A 21,177-nucleotide genomic window follows, 5' to 3' on the forward strand; every position below is an offset into this window, starting at 1 on the left:
CTTGAAATGCGAGTACACAGTGTTCACACAGAAATAGAAACATTATATTATAAGACTAATCAGTGTTGTGGAGATAATAAAAATGTGCATGCTTTGGGGCAAATCAGTATTCATTGTCATTTCTAGCCCATTGATATAGAACAGTGGATCCCAACCTTGTTCCTGCAGATCTACCATCCAGCTGGTTTTCATTTCAACCTTAAATTGACAGACCCGGTTCTACTAATTAGCAGCTCAATGAGGTTGCTGTTGAATGAGGTGTGCTTTGTTAGGGTTGGATCGAAGACCTACTGGACAGTAGATGTCCAGGAACAGGGTTGGGAAACCACTGCTGTTTAATTAATGTTTTCCAATGTTTCACTTAATAAAAAAGAAACAATAAGGAATGCAATAAGGAAAAGCAATATCTATGGAGGAATATGACATGAATGATTAAAAACACACGTCCTATGTAACTAGATGGAATTCCATAGTTACAGTGCTGTGAAAAAGTACTTGCCCCCTTCCTGATTTCCTCTATTGTTGCATGTTTGTCACACTGGATAGTTTCAGATCTTTAGACAAAATGTAATATTAGACAAAGATAACCTGAGTAAACACAAAACACATTTTAAAAAATTTTGTATTTTATTTATTTAATGAAAAAAGTAATCAAACACTCATATCACCCATTTGAAAAAGAAATCCCCCCCCCTAGTCACCCAATCAACCAATTAACCAAATTTAATTGATAATTTGGTGTAGTCACCAGAAAGTTAATATAAGCACACTATACCACAATCAAAGGAAATTCCAGTAGAGGTAAGAAAACAATTTGTTGAAATAGATCAGTCTGGAAAGGGGTATAAAGGCTCTGGGACTCTACCGAACCATAGTGACAGCCATTATCTCCAAATGGAGAACACTTGGAACAGTGCTGAATCGTCCCAGGAGAGGTTGGCCTACCAAAATATCTTCAAGGGTCAGAGTCAACTCATTCAGGAAGTCACAAATGATCCTAGGAGAACATCCAAAGAACTGCAGGCCTCTCTAGCCTTAGCTAAGGTCAGTGTTCATGATTTCACAATATGAAAGGGACTGGGCATGGCAGAGTAGCTGTTTGATAACTTTTCATTTGATAAATTAAATAATAATTGTAAAATTGTGTTTTGCATTTACTGAGATTCCTTTAGTCTAATATTACATTTTGTCTAAAGATCTGAAACCAATCAGAGTAACAAATATGCACTAATACTTTTTGCAGGGCACTATAACTACCTGTACCTTTGTCGGAGGCCATTACACAGTACACATCCTGGGTAGCACATTCCATTAACACGTAGCTGATTATATAGTATCTTATCTTATCTTATTCAGGTAACCTATTTTATAATGAGCATCCATTATAACATTTGGAAAATGGTATAATGGATCTTTGGAAAAATGAATAAAAAATAGAACAAGACAAATCACTGCCACATATCTTTCCTGTGGTATTTTAAAACATTTTCAGACCGAGCCTCAGATGCTCAAGAGGGAGAATTTACATTTTTCAGATAGTGAAACTTAAGACTTGTTTTGGCATGAACTCAATGTCAAGTTTGGGCTTGTTCTTCAAATGGTGCCATGACTCATGCGGTCTGTGAGAAACTGTCAGGGTTGTATGTTGAGCAGTGCCAGTGACAGCAGGCGTTGTGTCTCAGAGGGTTCTGAGACCAAAGTTCAGTAAGTGAGCTTTCAGAAGACGAACACACTTTTTTCCACTCAATCTTTCATGGGTAGGTACACCAGTTTATTTAGGGCAGTGTTCTCCCCTGCAATTCATTTATCTCTTTGTAAGAGGTCAATGGAGCCTTCTTGTCAGTCAACTATCAAATTGCCCCACCCAAGTAATCTACATCAGTTGCCACCAATTAAGCACAGACAATGACTGGCAGTAATTTTCCCACACTGCCACATGCTGCTTTCAGTGCATAGAAATGCAGGCATGGCAGACATTTTGTTATCATTGTTGGGTGATAGAGATTTTTTTTCCTGAGCATATCATAACAATAGTTTGCAGCAGTGTAGGTTTCTACAAAATTGAAGTCTAAAACATGAACTCAAATGAGACACTTCTTTGATGTAACTTGATTATGGACAGTTGTTTACCAGTCTCCTCTGTCATTTGGCAGTGCTTAGCATAAACCTATGCATAATAAGAGACAGAGTTGGTAGGAAGGGGAAAGTATCCTTTTTGCCTCCTGTGGAATATTTGAAACTATATTTTCACCTGTCTCAGAAATCCCCCAGTGCCAAGATCAGTTCTAATGAAATCCGAGAATCGAGTCCAAATGGAGTTTTGTCAAGTGTGTAGACTTGCGTGGCCTCAAAAAACCTTATAGCCTCAAGAAAGTTGTAGGCTTGCTCAAATAAACCTCAAATAAGCCTTATATTGCTGTCAGTTATTAATCTTTCAATTGTTTGCACATTTCATGTATTGTGTTTTCTCTACTCTCAAACCAGCATATCATTTCAACAAGGCTTCTGCCGTGTTTGGCAGTTAGCATGAGCAGTGCCCTTAAATTCTTGTTACACAACAGTTAAGCTGAGCCAGCACAGCAGTGTTTTAAGTGATGTCCATTTCCAGGTCCACAAATCTAGAGTAGAAATTGAACAGGGAATGGTACAATGCAGCAAAATACCCACTGCACCACCTCATTTTGAATGGCTCAGATGGGAACGTTCTACGCCTGTTTGCTCATCTGTAACCATAGACATGCTGTCAGCTGACATGACCACCTCTGTTATCTTTTCTTTATATGAGTTCAGCAGCCTGTGGCAGGTAATGGTCCTGCCAGTTCATACATATCTGTTTAAATAATGCAGGTCATTTAGGATTGTCAACTTTTTGAAGCAGAATGGTGTGCGCTGAAATGTCCATCATATATCATCGTTGACATCTCTGCAGTTCTGCTTTTTATTGACTGACAGAGGAATCACCCTCCGTTGATGTTTATTTGTAAATGGCAGTCTGTTGTTTTTTGTGCCTGCATGGATTTGTTGCAAACTGTGCTAAATAAAGAAGCTTTATTAGTGAGCAGTATACAAGGAGTGTGCTGTTCCATCCAGCTGATTTTTGTGTTTGACATTTTGACCATGTCATATTCCTTCCTCTCACCCTGTGTATTACTCAATATTACAACAAATTGCTTTTACGAGGGTCACTATCGATCATTAAACTGTATAATTAGTAAGGCAATTGTGGCAATAGACTGCCTACAGTGACCGAATGGGGAATTATAGGTAATACAAACTGAAGTCATGTTGGGTCACACCCCCAAGATAAACTGGTGTCCCTAGTCATAACTTATAATACTGTGCCACTCTCTAACTTGACATCATGTTGTGAGGCTGACACAAATTAGACAAATGACCCCCCCCCCCAGGCATCTGCTAGGGGATAGGACAGAGTGTCTTTCCACTTTTTAACTGTTCCTTTATTCCAAAGATTAAAATTCTAATGTATATTCAAACAGGTGATTTCCTAAAGTTGATGAAACCTTTTGTAGCTTTGGCTTCTGTTTAAATTAATAATTTAGTATTAGAGCAAGTGACACAAAATGTGTTATCGCTGAATGTTGAATGTTCAGGAAAAAGTTATTTTACGCTTCTGGAAAGACAGTTTTTTGGGGCTTTATTCTGTCAGTGGTGGGGGAGGTTTAAGTCAGCATCAGTGCCCCAGGTTGTCATGTATTGTATTGCCCCCAAGTTGTCACCAAGGATAAATTCCTAAACCAAAACTGAGGCTTGCTCTCCTGGATTACTATGTAGTCTAGTTTGGCAGGCAAATGCATCAGAGTAAGGCATACATTGGAGGCACTGTCGACGATGCAGGAAGGAGCCAAATGTACTTTTTCTGACCAATAGGTTACATGAAGAGGTACAGGTTTTCTGCCTTGGCCAAAAGTGAACTCACATTTTATCATCCATTAATTAAAATAAAAAGAAAAACCCATATAAAACATTTTTCACCAAGATGTAGGCCTACACCATGTTGCATAAATATAGGAATGAGGAAGATGATGAAGGGGGGACCAAACAACCATAAAGCTCATAAAGTACAATGGAGATAAACTCTGAACTGCAAGCCACACAAGCCAGAGGCTGCCATCTATCAAACTTTTTGTCAAAAATTATATCCTTTATTCCTGTTATTGTCTCCCACCAGCTGGTTGCTTTCATTGATCTTCTGAGGGTAGGAAACTCAGTGTCATTACAATCGCCCTTTGTTTGAATAGAATGAAAGGGCCTGAAGGTGAACTTCAGCGCATGTTGTTGATATCTTCAGAGTGCAGATTGGAAAAGGCCTCCCAACAAGCTCTCCTGATGCATGTATATTTCTGTTTTTATTCCTCCCACACAAATCAGAGCTAGATTTACAAAAAATGAGCTGTGTGTACAAGAAAACAAAGGATACGGATGGTGTCAAGTAAAAACCTGAAAGGTTCAAATTAAATGAATCATTTTTGAATCATTTTTTTCTGAATGAGCTTCTACTAATTATGACAGCTATTACTATTCAGAGGTGATTAAATCATTTTAATTAAATCTATACTTGTCATTGTCCACATTTTTCTCCTTTGCTTCATAGATTTAGTGGTACAGAGTTATGGCATATAACATGAAATGGCTAAGTCTTCAAATTGATCCCAGTAATGACTGCAAACAAATTTGCAATGAAAGTTTATTCTGAGTGCTCTAACAGCTTTTGAGCTTTGAAGATGGTTGAAAGGACCAAAAGCTCAGCTTCTTAAACAACCTTGATACCTTTAGAAAATGAACACTGCATGAAGAACTTTCTTTAATTACAGAAGAAGAAAGGGTAGAAATGATCTTTGAGTTGCTGGGCTCTTAAATCCATTCCATGTTCCCCGTTCTACAAATTTGCCATTCACATTATGTCTCTATGTAATATCACTCCGAGCTTACTCCCTTTCTTGTGTTATTCTTCAGCAAAATGTACCTTTTTAACACAACACGTTATGCTGCCTAATTGAATAATGTTGAGGAGATGATATCATAAGTGAGGATATTTCACAACCCTATCATGACCCCACGAGGTCAGGACATACTGGGGGAGTTAGAACAAAGATACTGTAACTGCACATTCCCTGAAACACACAGTGCCCTCTGCCCTAACACTGCACACCCTACATTGATGTATTACTGAAATTTTGTTTAATCAAACATTCTGTTCAGGACCAGAATGCTTTGCATCTCTATGCATTACAGTTCCATGTGGAGCTTCTGGAAATCTCTCTGCAGTAGCTCCATAGACACACATTTGTGCATCATCTGCTACGGATCACCGAGAACACATCCACTTTTTCACGGAAGGAAAAAATGCTCTATATTTGTTCAAGCCTCCTGGTATTTCCCACAGAAGCACTTCTCTTTGAAAATCTTCCAGTCTGTTTTCTCTCCATCATCCTCACTGCAGAGCTATGCTGGTTTTTTGTTTCTTTTTAAAAAATCTTGCTTATTTTCTGGTCTGCTGGTCACCACGTTGATTATCTATGATTCCATATGCTCACCAGGGCCTAACTTTTTATAGTTCAATTTCCTGCCTTTTTAAAGTAGCATTTGGCCCACATTCACTACATGAAGACAGGACAATAGACGGCAGACTGGAGGAACTCATCGGCAGATCCAGCTCTCATTGCACTCATTGATTGGGCTCAATGGCGACGTCTGGGAATGCTGCAGGAGAGAGAGAGGGGAGCAGCAGGGGCCCGACTGGCAGGATGGCTGGATCGATAGGCCGCGCAGCCCCAGAGAGCTGCCCTTGTCCCTGGCCCTCCGTGGGGCTATGTGAGTGCGGCTGCCTCGGCGAGGCACGGTGTATAAGAAACACCTCAGCGCTCACATCCCCTCCAGTCTCCACCAACCGGCAGCGATGCGATCGATGACACCAGAAGTGCATTTAAAATGCAATACATGCATGTAGACATGCCGCTTTTCACACACAGATAAGGAGCTACATTAAGGGAGTTCACCGTTAATCACAAATAACGTGCACGTGTGAAGTTACATTAAACTATTTGTTTATCGAACAAAAGGCCGCTCGTTCTCATGCCAGAGTGATTAAACGGTGCCCAATTGGAGACATGCAGCTCTACTGAATGGTTATTTCAAACTTTTTCTCCCATGTCTTCAAAAAGGTGTTCAGCCCATCAAGCATCCATTTTGCTTTTTGTTGTCTTTACTGCTTACTAACCACATGTCCGCTGAGATGGATCTCAGGCCTCAATTCTGCAATAAAATTGCACCACAGAAAAGGATCGCTGTGGTTTACCAGGCATGCCAAGTCATATGATTCCCAAAACACCAGACTTCTTTAAATTTATTAAATGTAAGTTAGTCAATAACAGATTGAGAGATGTTATGGTTGGGAAGAACACAAAAACCAGTCTTCCAGGAGAAAGCCAATGAACTTGTATCTTGTTGATGGATGTGCTAAATGCTCCCATCAATACTTGTTTGGGCTCCAATCTGGAAACTTTGGACATGGTATATGGACATTATTGTCATGTTCAAACTATAATGTACAAAGAATCACCATCTAAAAAAATCAAATAACCTCAAAGCTACATTAGGGATAAACTGTAAACAAGCTATTAGAAAATAAGGTGTAATAAAGTCAGTCTTACCAGACCAGATTTGCATTAATATTTGAATACATTTATCAATACTGCATAATCTCCAAACAACAGCAGGAAGATGGACATTAAAGACTCATTGGAACTGGCAGATGCGCTCATCAGTACAACACAGAGAGAGTCTTGATTGCCCAGTGTCATCACAGCTGGTGCCTAACACTCGAGACAGGGGAGATTATGGTCTGACAAACTGCACTGGTCTGTGGATTGAGAGTAGAGGGTAGGATTGTTCGCATTTCTCATATTTGGCTTTGGTTCCTGTTTTCCTGTTGGGGGAAAAGGACAGAAATCATAACAGAAAAACAAGGGTGACATTCCTGGAGAAATAAACAAGATGCTGAAATTATCATTCAACCCTCACAGACCCCTGCAGTCTAATAAACATGATTAACTGCCATTTCAGCCCGGTGTGATATTTTTAGGATATACTCTATGCAAAACAGGATGCACAACTTGAGCGTACACGAGGTGAGTGAAGGGACTAATGAGTTCATTTGCATGGCAAAACCCCGTCATTTGTATTGTGTGTTAATTAGTTGCGTTCCACCCGCTGCTTTCAGTCAGCAATCAAAGGGGCCCTCGGCGTCGAGGGTTCCCCTGTCAAGATCTCGAACAGCCACACGCAATCATTTCAGAGCCCTGAAGTTTCTCAGAATGGCATTAATGGAGTTTAAGAAACATAACTCAAAGCTGGCACATTTGCCTTTTACTATTTCATGGACTAATAAGTTTCATTCAAATGTATTTGGTAATATATACCTCACTCACTTTGCACCACTGTACTCACATTTGTGCAGTGACAGTGTGTGTGTGTGTATACATATATGGGTTGATTGTTTTTCCAGTGACTAGCTCGAGCACTGCTTTTTCATTGCATTGGAATGCACTGTTTTTAGTGTACAAAACAAACAGTTGATTTGATTGAATAAGCAGCCAATGGACTACCAACCTGTGGAGGTACTTAGATATTATTCCACACACAACCTAAAATCCTTATAAAACCCAACATGATCAATCGCTTCCATTCATTCACTGAAACCCTTGCGTTTCACTGAAGGTATGGAGGTTGGGCATGGGAACAACTTTTTTTTTTTTTTTTAAAGACATGGTCCCCAACACTCCAGTAGAGGGGATACTCTCTCTGGAAAATGTGAACTGACCATTGAATGCAGATTCAAGGAAGATCATGTGGTATCCACATTGAAAGCCATGGCAATTATTAGCCAACAAAAGACCCCGGGGTGCATGCACCCACTTGATCTGTGCCTTAATAGCATGACTAATCCAGTAGCCCCAAAGCAGTTACATAAGTGGCATCATTTAAGTGGAGGAGGCTGTCAGTAATTACCAATCCATTAGCAACAGGGAGAGGTTTATCATTTTTTTCCACATTTATAAATAAAGCATTCTACATGGAGAACCGAATGTACAGGTATGTAGTGTATGCCGTGTGGTGGATTGTAGTTCACATTCTCATACAGACAGCAGAACAGCCATCTCAAACTTAAATTTCAGAAATAGCCTTTTGACAACGGCAGAACACGCTACACATCCAATCCATTTTTTTGATTGAATTTAAAAGGCTCAACTACGATTGAAGTCCTGCTGTTTTTCCATCAGGTCTGATGTTGTAAGGTCATTAGTTCATTGTGGAATTGTTCAGAGGCTCTGACAGAACCGTGGGGTTGGCTTTCAGACAAAGCTTGGTAAAAAAATCTTTGTACTTGCATCCAAGTCTCAGTATTAAGAGTGACTGAGCAGATGAGCCTCGTGATTTACCAGGATCCCTACCTGTGGCTGTGGGCGTCCTGGCTGGCTTATTGAGGCTGAAATCCTAAGGCAGCAAAGCTCATACGAGGTATCATTCTTCTTCTAGACGGTCTGACCAACTTGAATAATTGGACAGTTCTACTTTACTGCATTAATAAAACATGTTCTAATTTGCTCTCATCATGACATGTACATGCGATGGCAGCTTGCAACTCCTCATTTCTAAACTCTAAAAAGGAGACCTGAGAAGTACAACTTTGAACTACCAGATTAGCGCCTAAATTAGCAGTGCTCTCATGCTCCTAGCCACATACAGGATTAAGTGACTCGAGCAAGGCTCACTTAAACAGCAGCATATGACTCAGTCTGTAGATGTCCCAAGCATAAACAGCCAGTAAAAATACAGGCTAAAAGTAAAGAAGTAAAGACACATTGTGGGTGACAAAGATGAAAGATGGAAAGAATTCAGAAGCTTTTGGGGGGGGGGTTGGGTGGTGTGTGTGTGTGTGTGTCTCAAATTGAACACAGCAAGACGTGTGGGTGCACTAAAGCAAAATACAGAAGTAGGGCGAACTGCTCTCCTTTATAATAAATTATTATTTTTTGTACATTCATCCATCTGGCAGCAGAGGCAGGGCGAAACTCACACAAGCTGAAGAGAAGCACAATCCATGGCAGAGCAAACATGGCAGAAGAGGACCTTTCAGAGGGAAAAAAGGCTAAGAACATTAAATGGAAGAAGTGCAATCACCTGGAGTCCTCAAAACACCAGGAAGACTTAACTCTGTTTTGGGGGGGAAATCAAAAAGATACACGCAGGACATTTTTCAGCATGTATGGGACACCTGGAGAGATGCAAAATCAATACAGCCTAATCGTCTTCCCTCTTCAGTCATCCAAGCACTCAGAGCTTATGAAAGCGCATTACTGATTGAGTTTCCCCCTCCTACGGTGGTATCCATTTGAGGAATTGTTTTATTGGAAGTTCTTCGTGGGGTGTCCTTGCGAGAGTATTGGTAGCAGCCAGACATCACAAAAGCAGGAACTTCTACCTGTTAAACTTTTTCCCCCCACGCGAGCACGCAAGAATGAATCACCTAGCCGAGGACTCAGACGAGTCATCTGGCGTGGGGAGCGGCTTCTGCTGCTGCACTCCACTTAGACTCTCTCAATGCAGACTCTCTGGGGGGCTTCATCACCCTGATACCAAGGGGGAAAGAACCCTGCTTCAGAGACAGGCTGAACTATAGTTACAGTGCACCTATTTGCGAGCAGCAAAATTTCAAAACATGTTAAAAATAATAATAAAAATTTTTAAAAAGTTAGCCATAGAATTTGAGGGGACATTCCCATTGGTCAAAAAGCTACAAATATGGCATGGTAAATTACACTGGAATAAAGAAAAAGAAAAACCCATAATCCTCACCTACATCTGATGAGCACTTGTGGAAACCTTTTCTAAACATGCAAAGACCTTACCGTCCATCTTTAGTGTGGCGCAGGATTGAGGCGTAACCCCAGACCACAGAATCCAGTTCACTGCAGACGGCGACTCTGAACTGCATACGTTACAAAATCAGACTAGGGAAAATATTAAATTAAATAATTTACTGACCTGTAAAACAATTTTTTTTTTTTTATTCTATTTTTTATTTATTTTAATATTTATTATTAATTAATTGCACAATATGCTTTACTAATTCATGGAATAGCTGAAAAGGCACTGAAACAATACGGTCATTTCTAAATTTGCACCAATGAAAAAACGCTGGCTTAGTATAAACAGTTTTATTTACTCTAAACACATGAACAAAACACCATATAAATATCTGATGCAGAAATAAGCAGATCTGCCTTTGATTCACTGTGGCTATTTTTCCTTCTTATAGGAAAGTACTCAATGGCCAAAGGCAGCGATAAGCCATCATATTTTACAACATGCCAAGTACAATGCATCAGAGATGGAAAGTAATCTAGACTAGTATAATCATAGAAAGTATAAAAGTTTCATTTTACAGCAGTTGAAATACTGACATTAAAGAAACAGCAAGTTTTACATCATTAAAACCATGGAAAATACAAAGACTGAGGGAGTAAATGCACCCTTCGTGAAAGAAAAACGGAGCCAGAATCGCAACAGAAAACTAGTAACTGAAAATACAAGCCAACCCATGGTGTGTCTGTAGAACAAAATTTCTCCAGTTGAAGCAGAATGACAGTTAACAGTTTGGATAGCTGTAGCCCTGCATTGTACAATGTCAAAAGGCTCCAATGAAGCAACTCAAACCCCTTCCTCATCCCATACTCATTGCATTTCAGACTTTCCATGCTCAGAGCTCCTGTAGGAACACTAGGCCTGCTCAAGTGGCAAACACTGAGGCTCCAGACCCGTAATGCAGTCGATGGGGATGAGAAAGTCAAGAGGAAACATTGATATAGGACAAGTGGCAAAGGACACTACATGGCACCAAAATATATGCATGTATATAGATAAATTTCTTTTTTTTTTCTCCTTTAAATTTTTTTCTTTAAATAAGTCTGCAGTGAATCGAATTGTGAGCACATCGTTATGGGGGGAAAAAAACAAACAAAAAAAAGTACAGAAAATAATCCTGGCCAAACCACCTTCATTAAGAGGATAAGTCTTGATGTTTATGACGGGGAAAATTTTTTGGCTTGTGCTCGAACTCTTTTTTCATATTCTACTCTGTTTTGGCTGAAAATGGAAAAAAGAATGCGCAGTTAATGGAGTTTAAGGGGAAAATTTGTATTATTTATTTATTCATTGAAAATTCATGCAATAGCCCAATATGGATTGTTATGTTACTTTACTGCCATCTACTGAGCACCCATGTAAAAACAAAGATGCAGGCTTTCACCACTGCCACACAGAATCCATTACTTGCAGCAATACATTTACCCATCATACTTTAGAATGCCTCAAGAAACTGTAAGCAGAGTGCCTGCTGTCCAGTCATGCACTCAATATCCACATTACCACATGTACCCTGACAGAGACTCACCAGTAAATTGTATATGCCTCTGCTTGGGCAGGATCCTGGATATTTGGTTCATTCAGAAGTTCTTGGATTCCTAACAAGATCTGAAATTGGAAGCGGGGGGGAGGACATAAAAAGCAGTCCTACTCATACCTTTATATCCAGCATGATGGGAAGAGTGCTCGGAAGGCCAGACAAAGTAAGCAAAGCACAGCAGCCAGCAGCCTCAAGAGCGCCACTCAACACTGATGTTACCCTTTAGGTGCTGGAGCTTGGTGGATACATTGGCTAAATACACACATTTCAATATTATCATGCTGCCTGTGCCTAAACAACATTCTTAATTCACCCTGCTGCCTCAACGGAAGCACACTGAACCCAAACACCGCAGTTCAACAAAGAGAGGGATGGGAATATATATATATTTTATTTATTTTTAAACTTGGTAGCCAAGAGGATTCATTTTAATTAACTTGACCTTTCTTGATAATGGACAAACTGCAGACTGAACTAATTGCAGATGCTAAGTGGCACATTAAATAAGGCCTTTTTAGAATAGCCTTGAGCCTCATGCATTTATTACCAACAAGTTGTGTGAGCAGATCAACACCCAGCTCATTAAAAGGAATATGGGTGGAGTTCAGTGCAAAAAGAGACTCGACAGATGCAGTTTCACCAGCAGACTGAAAAATTAATCCAGCACAGAGGGAGTGAGATGGATAGTACTACACAGGAGACAGAAGTAACCAAAGGGGCAGTCATCTCCCCCCCTCTCTTCACTGGGTAACACATATCCCTCTGAGGGGCTGCTGGCCACAGCTGGTTCTGGCACAGTCCACATTTCATACTAGATTGCAAGTCTCCATACACTAGAACAGAGCTACTGAACTCCAGGTCCTGTAGGCCATAGTGTGTGTAGGCATCTTCTCCAACTATGCACTGGACCAACCTATTTCACAATTTTTACCTCAGGAAGGAAGCGCAATAGTGAAATAAGGAGGAGTAGTGCACAGCTGGAGCAAATACCCGCAGACACTGCAGCACGCAGGACCTACAGTTGAGTAGACCTGCACTAAAACCTCAACAGGATGCGCCACCCAGCAGCTCCTTCAAATTTAAGCCTCATAAAAGGAACAAACAGGAAGCTAATAAGGTGAGGGGGAGGATAAAGAAAAAAGCCCAAACCCAATTTTAACTGACAGTCCTGGTTTTTATATACCAAAAGGCAGGTGGCCAATATGTAGCTAGAACAATCATCTGATCTGCTCTGCTGCACTACAACTCTGCACATAAGTAGCAATTGTCTGGGTTTGTCTAAATGCACCCTTTGGCTCAGCAACCTACCAAAACGCACAAGTGCTGGGTTTCACTTTGTTATTCATTCCCTCAATAGCTGCCTTCCCATTACAACAGACACACAATTTCACATTCTCTCTGCACATGAGCTCCAGAAAACAGAAATAGCACCCATTTCTGATCATCGTACTTAGTTTCACCAAGATCCTAGTCCTAATTACATTTATCATTTGCTTTGCCTGGAAAACTCCATTGAGAGATATCTTTTCACAGTGGACCTGGCATATTCACACGTTTATAAATGATTAATTAGATATTAAAATGGTATCAACATAATCAGATGAAACCCATTCTGAAGATTATTCCAGCTTTGGGGAGCATAGTAATTAAGCTCATTTTCCCAAGTGTGTGCTTAGCCTGAGCAATACAAATACATTTTGCAGTGTGTGCAAGAAAGCGTCTCCCGAAATGGAAGATAAGGGCGACACAAACACATGCATAGAAAACGATCGTGAACACTTAAGTGAGAGCACAAATCAGCCCACACTGCATTGGTAGCATCTCCAGCACCTCCAATCAGAGGAGACTTCAATTATGAAAAGCAGTTGAAGAAAAGCGCTTGTGAAAAAAAATGTTTCAGAGCATTTGGAGAAATGTCACAGCAAGTAGTCACTGTAAAGCAGAATGAGATCTCATGTATTGATTTTACAGCTTGTGTTCCTGCTATTTGACCAATGGGATAAGCTCATGCTTCCAGCTTGCCTTGAAAGCATAACAAACAGATATTGACCGTCAAACTTAAATCCAAAAATCTAAGTGGAAGCAGACAGCCTTGCACTCCAAATATGCAAGGTTTTGGGTTTGTCACGACTGAAGAAGGGATTTCTTTCCGACCAAGAATTCCATTCAAAAATAGAATGTCCAGATGTAACCGTAGTCTATGTACAGGGTCAGAGATCTATTCCGATCTATTCCCATCTATTAAATAACAAGTTCACATGACAAGGCTAGCTAGTCATCCCACTCTTCAATCAGTTGCAATATTGAGAACTAGATCTCACTCAAGCAGATCTAACAGTACCCACAAGCTGCTTTGAGCAGGACTGAGTGGCATGTCGTTCCCACCTGAATCCATGCAGTGTGCAAATGTGATCACACTGAAAAAACTATTGGTATATGGCAGTCCTGAAGCACCACATTACGGTCTTTCTACCCCCCGTACATTTTTGGGTTGGGGGTGCAAGAAGAATTGCTTAAAGGGATAGCGGACCCAGGTGCGCTGAGCAACTCCCCACAAATGGTGATAAATTGGGGATGTCAGGCTCCAGCCCTCTTGCTTTGAGTATGCATAGCGGTCTGTTAACCGCTAACAAAGCTCATTGATTTAAAGGGGGCTGAGAATCACCTTGACCAGCATTTAGAAATCCAGGAAACTGAAGATCTGCAAATTCTTTGCTGATGTGTTGTTTTAATACTTTTTTTTTGCATTCAAAAACAGCAGAGAAGTCATTTTAAAATGATGCTTGGGGAAGGGGGGGAAACTAAAAGCCTGTGCCAAAATGAGCTTGCTTTCACCCCAGGTTCAGTGGGCGGGGTGAACCACATTTTGGTTATGTGACAAAAAGAATAGGTCCAGTTAAATCCTTTGTACAAGTAATATGTAAATGATGCTCTAGCCACTTTTGTGCAGGTAATGAAAGCTGTTGAAAATGTCCATTATCTGGATGGAGACAGAGCAATATGCTTTATTTCCAATAAAGAATAAAGACACCTACAAGAAATGGGCTTCATTTCCAGAGCTCATAGGCACTGCAATTACAATACTCTGTACAGTTAGCATTTGCAGTGCCCATTTTCGCCTGCAACTAGTGGCATGGATCAACAAGTATGCCAGCGGTTAGCTAGCGACGATAAAATAACTTTCAAGCTCCGACATGCAGAATCAAAGACGTTGTTTGGCTGTAGTGTCCAGAGTTGAGACTGCTATAATCTAATGTTAGTGTACAATAGCTCAGTGTCACAATGTTATTACACATTGAATGATCTTCAGGTTTAACTATACAATGGAAAAGCCTAGCTTATATTGCTTTCTTTCGTTTTGGCTGGTAGAGCAAGGTTACTGCCCTAACCTAGCTAGCGATGAGGAATGATTTATACGGGACATGTCTTACAGATAGGAATGTTAATGAGTGCAGGATACACGCACTCTTATCTGCCAAACAGGTCACAATAATCTAACAGTATTTATTACAATTTAGTTTTAAAACTTCAAAAGAAATAAGACAATCAATGTTCACTTCTGGGAAATACAACCACAATTTGAATCCAGTTTCAGGTTTCCTGGACCTTTTTAACAAAAGCCCTGTCTGGATGGGATTAGTTTCACTAGGGGCAGTGATATACTTATACTTCCCCATTTCTGGCATTATACATCTCATACATCTCTTCTCTCCCCCCTCCCCCTGCAAGAGAAGCTATGCGACAATTATTAATAAAAGTTAAGGGTTTTTTTTGGCTATATTGTCATGTTCTGATTACAAAACATGCATTTATGCAAGCAAATGACAGTGTTTAAGTTTGTTTTATTAATTTTTGGCTAACAAAGCTAACTTCCGAGAGAGAGCAACGCATACTCGAGTTGGGAGGAGTCCAGGCAATTTAATCGCACAATTTGTGGTGGGTAGGTCAGTGGACTTGTCTTAAAAAAAAAAAAAAAAAAAAAAAAAAAAAATGTGATCCCCTTTAAGGTACACAGGATGGCGGAGACATCTTAACTGAACTTTGTGTGTGACTCCATCCATAAATTTCCATCCATGAACATAAATCAATTGGTCCAGAAGTAGAAGTCAGATCCTAGACCAGACAGGCTACAATCTTGAGGTGGCCTAAGTCAATCCAGTCTACAGTTTAACAACGGTCATCCTGCACCAGCTTACCTGCTTGATTGTGATGGCTGGCCTCCAGTCTTTGTCCTCCTCTAAAATGGATAGGCAGACTGTACCAGACGGATACACGTTAGGATGGAATAATGGAGGCTCAAATTTACCTGAAAGAAAAAGGGGCAATACCCGGTTATGGTTCAGAACTTATGGACAGACCGTTTGATATTACAAAATATTAATTCGGAAAGAAGGAGGAAAGGAAACCCTTACACTTCGGAGGAGAGGAAGGATAGTCATCCTTGAAAAGCATCCGGAGTTTAAACAAGCCACCCTCCCAGGGGGTCTGCAGAGGAGAGAGAACAGGTAGCTACAGAACAAAAGATCTCACTCAGAGATACAAACCCTTCAGGAGTGGGCTTTATTCAGAAGAAGGTGAAGATGTTCTGAACTTTGAACAAGGAGGAAAAATTATAAATAAGATTTATTGGAATGGATACTGTATCATTGTCAACCTTATTTTTTGAGGCTCTCATTTTCCAGCTATAAATAGTCAAGTTAAAAAACAATAAACACCAACATAAGGAGGAAAGTTCACGCCATGTCAGCTTGCAGAACATACAGCATAACCGGCCTACAGCCCACAACTGCTGATGGACGAACTGTGCCATGTCAAAATAAAAAAAACAAGAAAAATGTGACTCATTTTCACTTAATGCTCAATGACAGAGTATGCATTGCAAAAATGGTGAAGCTGTGCTGCTCCTGGGTTCCTACCCTGATCGGTTGGCCCCATAAAAGTCCATAATGGAGGTTTGCATCAGAGGTTCTATTGAACATCACACTTCAATCATATACTCTACATGGTCATCGGACAGTATTGCTGGACTTTTGGGCAGCATGTCCAGTCATAGCACTGGATGATGTCGTGATGAACCACATGGTGCCAAGTACACTCCACTAGGCTCTACTAGGGCAGCAGGCCTGCTACTGGTTTATCCAGGGAGGGAGGGCACCAGTCACATTAATCACCTCTTCACACAATAGGCGCTCCTCTGGTTAGGCAGACACCTGTAGCCAATAGACACCACCTCCAATAAGACCCTCCTGTAATGAATCATGAGCATTGCATACCAGTCCAGCTACAGCAGATACTTACCCCTTTCTTTCCAGGGATTGCACACTCCCAGTTCATCAGGTTCATCGTTCCATCAGGATTTTTTGTTGGTACTGCCACAAAGCCCTGAACAGTGGAACAAGCTTGCATTAGATCCACCAGCATATAAACCCATTGCTGGAGGACCTGACTTTTTGAAATCTTAAACACAAATTAGTGCAAAATGATTGGTTACATGCAATCATGTTGAACCCACCAGAACACCATCCTTAAAACAAATATTACTCACAAATGGGTGATCTTTTCGCCAGGCTTTTCGTTCCTGTGCAAGTCGGCTTAAAGCTATACCAGACATGACTTGCAGTTCCCATGTAGAAAAAGAATACAAGATGCAGTCAAACGTTTAGGCTACATAAACAAACCTTAAGACATGCACACAGAGGCAAAAGCTTTCAGACTTTGAATCATAATTAAAGCATAACAGGCAGATTCCACTTCACTTCAAAGAGGAGTAATATTTAATGCCGAGGCTGGTGAGGAACTAGTCACAAGTTGAAGAAAGAATGAGCCCAGTCAGCTTGTCTTTTCGCTTTGCTGCTAGCTAGCAACAAACACTCCACGGACATCTGATCTCAAATCACAGGCTCTGCAACCACACCCCATACAGAAAAGTGCGCCACACCCAGAAATATCTTAGAATAACAAACACAGGTAAATGGTTTCCCAGATCTCACCTTTATTGAAAATACTATATCCCAATCCCAATTTAACCTTCACATTGTCCTCACGGTAAAACATGACCCTCTCAGTAGAACAGTGAAAACTTTATTTTCAGTATGAAATTTTACTTTTCCTGGAGTGACAACCATTAGAAAGTTAAATATTGCCCTTTTATATTTTTTTTATAAATGTAGCACACTATCTTAGTATGAAGACAGTCTTATGAATCTTTTAATTTTTTTTTTATTTTTTTAAACCCTGCAGTTATGAAATCAGAAGTCATAAAGTTAAGCACCACATCCAGTGAAGGGAAAAATAAAATGAGCATTTCTGTAGCAAAAATGAGTAGTGCAGACTGAAGAAATCAGGTCTCTTATGGTAGTTATAGTAAATGAGGTCTTTACTTTGGCATGGTCCCTGACATGTGTTCAACACAGAACACATAGAATTAGTTACAACGGCGTTTCCCAACCTTTTTCCTTCCGCAGCACACTTTTCAAATTTGCAGAATCTCATGGCACACCTCTCAAAAGCATAAAAAAATAAACACCCTGCAGCCCCCATCCACATACGCACGCAGTTCTTTTGGCGTTTTAATTAAGCTATACATTTTTATGACATTTACTTTGGCTTTTGTGAATGGGATTTGTTCATTTAAGATTTTTAAATTCATTTGAACATAAAGATTTTTTGCACTGCACACCTGACCTCGCCTGACCGCGAGTGCCGCGGCACACCGGTTGGGAAACGCTGAGTTACAACATTGACCCATCGAGCGAGAAACTGAAACAAGATTGCCATGCAAAAATTGGGTGCTGTACAAAAGCAACCTCCTGAGAAAAATCAAAACATGCAGTTCAAAAGTGACTCAAACGTACCAAATGTAGCTTTAATGAGCGCTGTCAGACACCCTAGGATCTAGCCTACTCGAACGACAGTTTAAATTTACTCAGCTTGCTCAAGGGCGCTGAGTATTATCCCTGGTAGCAAACGCGATTGGGTTGTAACCGTTCGGCAGTGATACATTTTTAAAAAAGGCGACAAGCCAACTCCACTCAGATATAAATTTGGAGGTTTGGAGAAACGGTGTCGTTCGTGACGAGGAAAAAAAAATTACGCGAGGACCTTCCCTGAACCAATTCCACTGACGTTCCTCACATCGTTTCAACTGCCAGGCTTACCCGACAAATTAAGTTCACCAACATAGTTGTTAGCGAACATTACCGCAATTTTAGTTACGTTGGTTGCCAATAGCGTTTACCAAAGTATATTAAAAAGACCCAAATCGAAATGGGAAGTTAAACAGACTCAATCAGTCTTAGACTAAGGTTAAACTGACTAGCAGCACAGAGGCAGTCTTGCGCCAATTTCGCTCTACCGCAGGCAAATTTTTAGTCCAGAAGCGAAGCACCATGTGAAATCGCACTTCCCGTCAACCAAATACACAATATTTCCCAATCAAGTTTGAACATTTATGAAACTTTTGGCGGTATAGCTTTAAATGGATCATCAGGTTGACCATTTGTTTACCCACATAACGTTACCCAAGCAGGACAAAGGACTAGCTAGGCTCTTCTCAAAAGCAGGACATACATTAGGCTAATTCACACAGCAACCAAACAAAAACAGCACAAGCTGCCAGAGGCCATATACTCATGGGAACCTACTGAAACACGAACTAGTGGTTTGCGTATAAATTCTTACCTTATGTATAATTAAAATACCTATTATTTTCTTTGCCCTTCGGCTTTGAATGGAAACTATATTTTAAACTCGGGATAAAAACCCTGCGAAGTTTCCCTCCTGAAAAGCACCGATTTTCACCCAGGCTAAATAGGACCGATTGATAACTGCCCAACCGCCTGAAAACAATTGCCACTAATTACATTGTTATTGAGTTTGAATGCATGTTAACTTTTTCTGGTTGTTGTCAATACGCTTGATTAGAGGTTGACAGCGTGCTTGTTAAAACGATGAATAAATACAAAAAGATAAAGTGAGACTGAGAAGCACCATAGGCTGCAATCCACGTTTAAAATATAAAAATAAATACATTTGTATATCATATGTTCAGCCAATGTTAAAAGTGACCATAGACTCATTTTTGTGCCAATTTATCAATTTTATTTGTTCTTACAGGCATTTCTTTAGACAACTGTACATTTAAAGTGACCGCGTTGTATATTTAAGGGAGTATGGATAAACATTTTTTTTAAAAAACGTGATCCACAGCCAACTGTATCTGCCGGCCGATTAAATAATATATTTACCAATTTTCTCAAATATTAATAGACAGACATATTAAACATATTACAATCTAGCCTGTCTAGAGCATGGCGTTGCACTGTCTTTTAATTTTTAGATAACAATGTGTTTACTCCTTATCAAAGGCCTAATATGCTGCAGTGGGGATTGTTTACTTAACTGCTACCTTTAAATATACGTGGCAATACTGAAAATATAATAAGAAGGAATTAGGCTGTTCTTAAATATAGTATAAAAATGCACTCTGTAATAAGGTAGTCTGTCTGGTTTTTAAAATAAAAAAGTAACTTGATCTTGAGTCGAAGGAAAAAATCCAGTGCCAATTCGTACTCTAAAAGCAACGCCACCGAGGAAAAAAACTACAACTTTGTAGATGATCCCTTGATCGGGCCGTACAGGTCCTTCTAATTTTTTGCTCTTCTATCTTTTTTGCTAACAAGGCGTGGCTAAAGATGGAAATAATTTATCCAGTCAAGCAGTTCGTAATGCTCGAATTTAAGCGTCTCGTTTCGCCTTTTTAGGATATGACCACTGAACTGTTCATGTTCCCCTTGTGCTGGTCCATCTGGAATCTCGTAATACTTGATATCTCCCCTCAAATCGCTCTAAACGTCCCTTAAGGACTTATACATTTACACATATTTGTTCGAAACATTTCTAAGTTCATTAGTTATATTTGAAAATAAAAGAAAACTGAAATCATCACTATTAAACAAAAAAAATAGACAGCCTACTTAAGTCGCATTTTTTTCGTCTGGCCGCAACACAAATGACGCAATTCTAGTAAACCTGGTCAAAGTGCGCATGCGCTTATTGACTCCTGTTATCAGGTTCGGCAGTTTAACAGAAGCTTCTATTTTTTAAGGGAAAAAACTGGCCCTAATCGCGTTTTCCTCTTAATGGTCAAAGTTAGATTTGGGGTAGGATTAGGTGGTACTAAGATTTAGGTGCTGTCTCTCCCTCCAGCTCTTTGGCGAGCAAAATAGAAACAAGTCATAGCCGAACAAAAAACACAACTTTACTAATGAAGACACTTTAATGAAGATTAAATGTCATTGTTTACAAGTAGCCAATGTATTTCAATGTCTAATTAACTACCAATATTTGAATATTTGATTTTACTACTGTGAATATTTAATGTAACGTAATTTATATTATTTTTTGGTCCCGCAATTTATTTCTCCGGTATTTATACAACGTGAACTAAAGTACTGACGACCTGGGATTGACACGCGAATAATTTACACACAAAAAAAAAAAAAAAAAAAATGTTGCCACACTATTCTATTTCATTAGAGCTGGTATGTTGCCGTTCAGATAGAAGACGCTAGGGGGAGATATCATGCAAGCGATGAGGATAAACCTCTATCTGTAGTGACAAACCACGCATGTTGATAGTAAATGGGGTTAAAGGTGCCCAATACACCAGCTGAATCCAAAATATTTGTAGT

At 39.9% G+C, this 21,177-nt stretch overlaps 1 protein-coding gene and 1 long non-coding RNA gene across 4 annotated transcripts; both read right to left on the reverse strand.

The window, feature by feature from the left end:
- Positions 1 to 6,346: 6,346 nt before the first annotated feature.
- LOC135248124 (uncharacterized) lies at positions 6,347 to 9,764 on the reverse strand. Its single transcript, XR_010328367.1, has 2 exons — positions 9,548 to 9,764; positions 6,347 to 6,946 (listed from the first exon to the last, which is right to left on the reverse strand). It is a non-coding gene; the product is annotated as an uncharacterized LOC135248124 (long non-coding RNA).
- A 459-nt stretch (positions 9,765 to 10,223) lies between these two features.
- ube2ib (ubiquitin-conjugating enzyme E2Ib) lies at positions 10,224 to 19,324 on the reverse strand. Of its 3 annotated transcripts, none has more exons than XM_064322380.1 (7): positions 19,166 to 19,324; positions 17,031 to 17,098; positions 16,784 to 16,867; positions 15,898 to 15,970; positions 15,682 to 15,791; positions 11,474 to 11,553; positions 10,224 to 11,166 (listed from the first exon to the last, which is right to left on the reverse strand). In XM_064322380.1, the coding sequence occupies exons 2-7, from the start codon at positions 17,094 to 17,096 to the stop codon at positions 11,103 to 11,105; spliced, it is 477 nt and encodes a 158-aa protein (XP_064178450.1). In that variant the 5' UTR covers positions 17,097 to 17,098; positions 19,166 to 19,324; the 3' UTR covers positions 10,224 to 11,102. The 3 variants fall into 3 exon arrangements, with proteins under 3 accessions (XP_064178450.1, XP_064178451.1, XP_064178452.1); XM_064322381.1 differs by having other exon boundaries at positions 17,031 to 17,107; positions 19,165 to 19,298; XM_064322382.1 differs by lacking the exon at positions 19,166 to 19,324 and adding an exon at positions 18,340 to 19,104.
- Positions 19,325 to 21,177: the final 1,853 nt, after the last annotated feature.

The sequence above is a fragment of the Anguilla rostrata genome, chromosome 2, assembly GCF_018555375.3.
Source record: "Anguilla rostrata isolate EN2019 chromosome 2, ASM1855537v3, whole genome shotgun sequence".
Classification (NCBI taxonomy): domain Eukaryota; kingdom Metazoa; phylum Chordata; class Actinopteri; order Anguilliformes; family Anguillidae; genus Anguilla; species Anguilla rostrata.